Source organism: Megalobrama amblycephala, linkage group LG3 (assembly GCF_018812025.1).
Source record: "Megalobrama amblycephala isolate DHTTF-2021 linkage group LG3, ASM1881202v1, whole genome shotgun sequence".
In the NCBI taxonomy this organism is placed as follows: domain Eukaryota; kingdom Metazoa; phylum Chordata; class Actinopteri; order Cypriniformes; family Xenocyprididae; genus Megalobrama; species Megalobrama amblycephala.
Genome location: NC_063046.1, coordinates 35,445,517 through 35,453,267, shown reverse-complemented (window position 1 = coordinate 35,453,267; position 7,751 = coordinate 35,445,517). Strand labels below are relative to the sequence as shown.

The 7,751-nt window shown below is 37.9% G+C and overlaps 1 protein-coding gene across 3 annotated transcripts; it reads right to left on the bottom strand.

Annotated features, from left to right (window-relative positions):
- Positions 1 to 319: 319 nt before the first annotated feature.
- LOC125265195 (zinc finger CCCH domain-containing protein 18-like) lies at positions 320 to 5,689 on the bottom strand. Of its 3 annotated transcripts, XM_048185280.1 has the most exons (13): positions 4,406 to 5,689; positions 3,804 to 3,917; positions 3,658 to 3,708; positions 3,532 to 3,567; positions 3,306 to 3,395; positions 3,113 to 3,193; positions 2,834 to 2,917; positions 2,398 to 2,481; positions 2,182 to 2,265; positions 1,975 to 2,058; positions 1,712 to 1,884; positions 1,365 to 1,429; positions 320 to 1,154 (listed from the first exon to the last, which is right to left on the bottom strand). In XM_048185280.1, the coding sequence occupies exons 1-13, from the start codon at positions 4,638 to 4,640 to the stop codon at positions 971 to 973; spliced, it is 1,365 nt and encodes a 454-aa protein (XP_048041237.1). In that variant the 5' UTR covers positions 4,641 to 5,689; the 3' UTR covers positions 320 to 970. The 3 variants fall into 3 exon arrangements, with proteins under 3 accessions (XP_048041237.1, XP_048041238.1, XP_048041239.1); XM_048185281.1 differs by lacking the exon at positions 2,182 to 2,265 and having other exon boundaries at positions 4,406 to 5,686; XM_048185282.1 differs by lacking the exons at positions 2,182 to 2,265; positions 2,398 to 2,481 and having other exon boundaries at positions 4,406 to 5,685.
- Positions 5,690 to 7,751: the final 2,062 nt, after the last annotated feature.

Genomic DNA, 7,751 nt, shown 5'->3' with positions numbered 1-7,751 from the left:
AATCAATTTTGATGTAATATTCAAATTTTCTGAGATTTTGAATTTGTGGATTTCATAATCCATAATCAAAATTATAACAAATAAAGGCTTGAAATCTCTCACTTTGCATATAATGAGTCTATATAATAAATTAGTTTCACCTGTTAAAGGTCCAATATGTAGGAATTTTGTAATAAAATATTACCAAATCACTTGAACAGTGTTATATATTTCCTGCAGTTGTGTACTTACAATATCCCAAAAGTCCCCAAAGATTTTTAATTTCAGAGAAATTTAAAATTTTAAATAATTGTCCATCCCAGAAATTTTTTCACTTGTCGCCTGTCACTGACGTAATATCCACGTTCTCCCTGGTTTCCGCTGTATAGTAACCAGAGCCCTCTGATTGTAACCAAGGCGACAGACGTGGACAACTGTGTAGTTCGAAATGTCTATCTGCACGCTTGTTGTTTCGTTCAAACATTATGGACCATGGCAAGCAGACTTTAGATAAAAAAAGGAGAACTAAAACGTGGATCAACATCAGCGCGGTGTTTTCGAGATGTCGAGAGCTCTACGTCCGAGACTAACTTCCACTTGACGCTGCTCTTACATGTACTTTATTAGACAGGTAAGAAAATGTACGTAAAACTAATCAATGTTATATAGTTTACATGATGAAATGTTAGAATAGGATCTGTATGTTATTCTAATGTTGAAATTACTGCTAGTCTCATACAGACAAACTAACACATAGAATAACATTATAACTTACAATACACTAGTTTAGTTTGATCGTGTAACGGTTTGACCAAGTGAAACAGCGCTGCAAGTTTCATTCGTCTAATAAACTGAGCTGTGAGTAGTAATTCAACACTTCCGTGTATTTCGGTAGAATTGTCAATATTCCTTTATATTCGCGGGACTCGTGTCGCGTGTCTTGTAAGAGGTTAGCAACCCCTAGCGGCGAAGAAATTTACATATTGGACCTTTAAGTTGAATTCCTAAAATTAATGGACTTTTCCACTATTCTAATTTGAGAAACACCTGTATAAACATGAAAAATGCAGTTACCTTTTACCACAGAGTAAAGAACGGTATCCTGGAAGGCTTTTTTCTCACTGCGACCCCGCCCCTTCATGTTGAAAGTAGCCATTAGGCTGTTGGTGAAAAGCCTGAGAAAACATGCAGAAAATCGTATAGTGAGGTCAACGCCTACATTCTACAAATATTCCTTTGTGCTTGCATTATTCCTAATGAATCGTCTCTTTCTGCATTTATGCTTTTCTATGTGCTAAGAGGAGGGCAAACAGAGCAGGCAATGAGTAAAAATTTAACTGCATAATTACATTCTATATTCTGAGCATGTGACAGTTGTTTAATACCTGTCCATTACTTTATGGACGCAGTCTTTGTTATTCCTCCCTCCCACCTTTGAGAGCTGGGACACCTGTACATGACACATGAAAAGCCATTCAATACATTATGAATAAACCAATGGTGTTGTAAATATACTGATTGTTGCCAGATTGAGCTTAAAGCTTAAAACTAGTCATGTTGACTCATCCATACAATAACACATCCTATAAAGCTTGTGTGCATGTTAACAGATGCTGCGAAAAGCATATTTTTTGGAATGTGGTTGGGACACAATATAGATAATTTAGACTTTTTGGAGACTTGGAGGTCTAGTCTTATTGACAGTTTAGTCCAATTTCTGTAGAAATCATACCCTTTGTTCCCAGAGGTTGCGTTCCTTGAGACGTGCCTCTTCTTCAGCAAAATCTTCAAAGGTTTCTAGCCTAGCAACATGGACAGCAGAATTCAGCGGCTCATAGTGCCTTCCGACTCTTTTTATCTCATCAAGAAGTTCAACTAGCTTTCCAAGCACTGACTTCTGGTATTCTGTGGAAGAAAATACATTAATTTATTTATTTTTGTTACTTTATGATTATTAAAGAATCATACAATAATAAATATTGACCATGGACGTACTAGCTTGAGACATGGGGAATAAGCCTCTCTCGGACTGTGATGGCATTTGAACTCCACGCTGAGGTGTGCGAGAACGCCTAGATCCTGAAAAAAAAAAAAAAAAGTTGAAGCTCATTAAGATTTAAAGACAGCTGCTCCTGCAATAATGTCAGTAAGTGAGGTAGGAGAATTGACAACTATGAAGAATGCAACTGATCATGGACTCACTGGATGAGGACGCCCGACCTTTTCTGCTCCCGGACTGTGATGGCTTTCGAACTCCACGCTGAGGTGTGCGAGAACGCCTAGATCCTGAAAAATAAAAAAAAACAGCATTGAAGCTCATTGAAATCATTTTTTAAAGACAGCTGCTCCTGCAATAATGTCAGTAAGTGAGGTAGGAGAATTGACAACTATGAAGAATGCAACTGATCATGGACTCACTGGATGAGGACGCCCGACTCTTTCTGCTCCCGGACTGTGATGGCTTTCGAACTCCACGCTGAGGTGTGCGAGAACGCCTAGATCCTGAAAAATAAAAAAAAAACAGCATTGAAGCTCATTGAAATCATTTTTTAAAGACAGCTGCTCCTGCAATAATGTCAGTAAGTGAGGTAGGAGAATTGACAACTATGAAGAATGCAACTGAATCATGGACTCACTGGATGAGGACGCCCGACTCTTTCTGCTCCCGGACTGTGATGGCTTTCGAACTCCACGCTGAGGTGTGCGAAGAACGCCTAGATCCTGAAAAATAAAAAAAAACAGCATTGAAGCTCATTGAAATCATTTTTTAAAGACAGCTGCTCCTGCAATAATGTCAGTAAGTGAGGTAGGAGAATTGACAACGATGAAGAATGCAAATTAATCATGGACTCACTGGATGAGGACGCCCGACTCTTTCTGCTCCCGGACTGTGATGGCTTTCGAACTCCACGCTGAGGTGTGCGTGAAAGCCTAGACCCTTAACAAAAAAAAAAAAAAAAAAAAAAAAGTGTTGAAGCTCAATGAAATCTTTTTTTTGCTCCTGCAATAATGTCAATGAGTGAGGTAGGAGAATTGACAACTATGAAGAATGCAATTGATCATGGACATGAAAAAAAAAAAAAAAAAAAAAAAAATGTACTAGCCAATTTAAAAAAAATTTTTACTGACTTACTGGCTGACTCTGGACTAAATGCTTCTAAGGATTCAGACCTTGTGGGTGAACGGTGATGCGTTGGACAAGAACATCCAGAAACTGAAAAAGGAACAGGAATGGTTGAAATACTTTGTTTTGAACCCAGACTTAAAAATACTTTATATTCCATTTGCATTGTGAGCAAGTAGAATAAATAAAAACATGAAATTACTGTCTGAAGATGCAGGACTCTCTGGTTGTCTAATGGTGGTGTTAGCCAGTTCTGGGGGTGCAGGTAACTCGAGCAGCATTGCATTTTGTCCTGTGGTTGTTAAAAGAAATTCCAAAACCAGAAGCAGTACAGCAACTTAAATGACAGAAAAACTCTTATTGCCAACCATTCCCTGAAGTTTGATGACTGAATTATACCACTGGACCAGCCCAGCTATTTTACTCACCCTTTGGCGGAGGAACCGGAAGCAACACTGTATCCTCTAGACAAGAACATGCACAATGAAATTAATCACAGTAAGATAACGATGAATACTAATACAGTTTACACAAACAACTTAAACTGTACTCACCCTTTTTCTTGTCTGGCAAGGACTCATCCTCCTCAGGAGACAAATCTGACCCTGCCAATATTATATTTGTCACTTATGATATGTGATTGTTTACATTATATGCTCATTGTTTAATGCATGTCCTTAAATAGGACCAAATAAATTACCTTGAACATAATCTTCAAATTTCCTTCTTTTCTTCATTCTCTTTTGACTGACTGTGTCCTCCTCTTCGGTTTGAGCTGAGGTGTAATTATATTTTTCACACTCCTGTCGGCTTACTAAAAATCAAGAATGAACACAAACACTACTAACGATAGTAATTAGGGCTGGGGGATATATCGTAAGGAATTGTCACGTGCATTTCATCAGTAAAGCCGGTTCCCTGATTACCGCTAAATCGCCATCACCTGCTTTCAAATGGAGCGGCATTTAATAGACAGAGCCGTAGTTCACTGACAAGCCACACAATATCGCGTTCATTATCGCAGATATCGACTTCGATAATGAACGCGATTTTGCGTGGCTTGTCCGTGAACTACGGCTCTGTCTATTAAAAGGCGCTCCATTTGAAAGCAGGTGATGGCGATTTAGCGGTAATCAGGGAACCGGCTTTACTGATGAAATGCGCGTGACAATTCCTTACGATATATCCCCCAGCCCCAATAGTAATACGTATTTGAGTATTATAGTATTGTAACTAAAAAAAAATAATTAAAATTAAAAAAAGCCAGAAATAACATTCAAAATATATATATATTTTTTTCACCTGATGTGACTTTGACTTTAACAAATTCAAAGCTTAACCAGTCCTCTTGTGGTTGTAAAAGGCGCTTATGTGCCACAGACACGTTTTTTAGAGGCCATCGCACCACTTTGGTCTCTGTGTCAATCCAGTTCAATGGCAAAACTCCTTCCATCTGCTTCCCATTCTCCACCCAAACAGCCCGTGCGTATACCATTGCCTGAAACACAATTAGATTATTTAATTTAGAACTACACATTTCCTTTTCTACATGATGCTAACAGTGCACTACTATTTTGAATAATAGTAAATATTACATGCGTTACTTGTGTTCATTTCCTGTGCTCCATTCCATGGAGGAGAGGAAAAAGGACATGCCCTTGTTCACAAGGGAGACAAGCAACTTTCCGGTAAAGGTCTTTGGTTTGCAATAACTTTGTCTTTGTCCGTTTTCTTTGAACATAGACTATATTCAATAGCCTTGACTCACATGGCTTCTTAAAAAAGTCTCTTGTGTCCTTTTGGCTCAGCACATCACATACCAAAGTTCCATCTTGCCTTTTTTCCTTCACAAATGCAAAATTTTCATTGTGAAGCATAAAGCAGTGGTCTTTATCTTTGGTTGATATATAAAAACATGACCTTGGCTCTTGAGGCTTGTTGATGCCTTTCTTTGCATTTTCGATCTCACTCATCCGCTTTGTTACTTGAGCGATTGGATTGTGGCTATTTTTGACCAATTTTTTTATTACTTGCAGATGATTTTCGAATGGGAAACATGAGATGTCATTTAGTGAACAGTTGAAGCGAGAAGCATCTTCATGCAGATGCAACAGGCAGTGCACATTGTAGACTGCAAATGTTTTTCCATAAAGGTCATCACACCTTTTAATGAAGTATTTTAGAAGCTCCTCAGCATATGCAATATATGAACGTCGTGTGTTCTCATCAGAGCTCAGCAGGATTGACAGAGCCACTGTCAATGTCAAAAAGTGAGTATACACTTCACGTGAAACTACATTTCGAAGAACATTTGGTCCAGTATATAAAACAAACTGTCGAAATTCAGTGGCTTTCCATCTATCCAGTTCCCTCAAACCCCTGGGCTGCCTTGCAAAGTCACTTGGCATGGATCCATTCAGCTTGTTTAGTTTTTCTGAGATCTCATCTTTTTGTCTTGCAGATAGCCGGCACACTTTTGGACCCCGAGACAAAAAGACTAGAACACGTTTTACTACTCCTAAACAAATCAAATGCATATAGTCTAACACAAAAGTGCTCACGCAAGGTATGCCTGCATCAATAAGTGGGCTTTTTATAGTCTGGTGATCTTCATCCAGTACTTGACTGAACTCCTCGTCTGTTCTTGCTCTAAAGCTCTCATGACTTATAAAAACCACTCTACCTTCCCACGATCCTTTGGCCAAACACCTTTCACAGCTGGAGTACCCATTGTGGTTTTTTATGCACTTTAAAAATGATCTTGCTGGTGCATCACATATAAAGGCCTTAAGGCTGATAGCATAAAGTTGACCTTCATACTCCATCCCAATAGCTTTGAGATGCAGAAACTCTTCCAAAAGGTCTTTGACAAAATCATCCAAAGGACTTGGCTTTGCTGTTCCACAGAAAAGTGCAACAATGAAAGGATCAAAATTGTGAAACTGTGCCAATATGGGCCAAAATTGAACACTGTTTGATTTAAAAAGTGGTACGCCATCAATGTTCACACACAACTCAACAAGGTTTTGTGAAAAGGATTGGCACTGTGCAATCTTTAGTTTAATGCCTTGTTCTAAACCATAATAAATGTACTGCCCATTACATCTAGAAAGACATTCAACGGTTTTGGGGGTTGAAAGGAGGGTGCGTGCATCCTTTGGCAGCTGGTGCCCATGTCTACGTAGGATGCCTAGTAGCTCATTCAATGACGTTTGAGTGATTGAATTACTTGTTGACCAAGTCCTTAAATCACAGCCAATATCTGGTGTATCACTGTCAGGGTGTAAACTCAGGATTTCAGGCTCAGAGTCAGAGGATTCTACATGCTCTGTGTATCCATAATCGGATTCGTTATCTTGTACAACTTCTTGAAGTCCATCACCATCACTTCTATCACTTGGTAGCGAATGAATATCAAGGTTGTCATCACTATCCAACTGAGCAATGGCATTAACTTCTGCTTTTCTTTTTCTCCAACTTCTTAAGTATGTCATATCTGCAACAGTAATATAAGTATGTTGACATTGTACAATTTTTGAAATTGATTTGATTTTTAAACATTATAAACAAAGTTTTATAGTGTTTGCTAATTATAGGAGGTACATTTATGTGCAGACATCATGATGCTTGCTTCAATTTAAATAGTGTAATCCTGGATTCTCTCAAGGACTGCCAACGTTTTGTAAGGATATCTTTCTTGTAATAATATTAAGTAATATTTGTGGTTCTTGAGATCAGTTTAATTCTCCATTCTCAAATATTTTGATAGAAATTTCACAAATATATTAATTGTATAAATAATTGGTTAGTCAAATATACAAAATTTTTTTAGTGATTTTTTTATAACTAAATTTTAGAAAAATGTATATGTTCAACTCAAACAATCAAGTAAATTATATTCAGAGATTTTCTTAATTTAATAAAGTTAATTATTACTGAGATATTTTCTAAGCCACTGAATATTTTTTTTTAGTGTGTACTGTAGAGAAAATGCAAACGCATATCAAGCTGCTCTGTCACAACCATGGCGACCAGAGTCCCGCACAGGTCAGGTCCGTTTTTGGAGACCCGCCCCGCAAAGTTCAGCACCAGATCCAACCCGTCACCCGTGATATCAAAATTTAATCCGCACCCACCCAGAGTCAGACCCGTTAATATTTGGCCCGTTACCTGACCCATACAAAATCCTTCCAATTAAAGTGCTTTATTTTTATTTATTTATCCAGTTAAAATGTTGTTGTTGTTTGTTGGCTCAGTCTGAACATGTTGAACAATGATTATTAAAGGTGCCATCGAACGTTTTTTTACAAGATGTAATATAAGTCTAAGGTGTCCCCTGAATGTGTCTGTGAAGTTTCAGCTCAAAATACCCCATAGATTTTATTAAATTAATTTTTTTAACTGCTTATTTTGGGGCATCATTAACTATGCACCGATTCAGGGGCTACTGGCCCTTTAAATCTCGTGCTAACATTACACACTGTTGGAGTGATTTATAAAGAATGAAGTTGTGTTTATGAATTATTCAGACTGCAAGTGTTTAAAAATGAAAATAGCGACGGCTCTTGTATCCGTGAATACAGTAAGAAACGATGGTAACTTTAACCAACAGTAGCCTACATTAGCAACATGCTAACGAAACATTTAG

Bases quoted from the DNA above. Each gene is read 5' to 3' on its own strand.
- LOC125265195 (XM_048185280.1), bottom strand. From the start codon at position 4,640: ATGTGTAGTTCTAAATTAAATAATCTAATTGTGTTTCAGGCAATGGTA. The intron at 3,396-3,531 runs GTGAGTAAAATA...TAACAACCACAG, and splicing joins TCCGGTTCCTCCGCCAAAGG to GACAAAATGCAATGCTGCTC. The intron at 3,194-3,305 runs GTAATTTCATGT...TTCCTTTTTCAG, and splicing joins GAGTCCTGCATCTTCAGACA to TTTCTGGATGTTCTTGTCCA.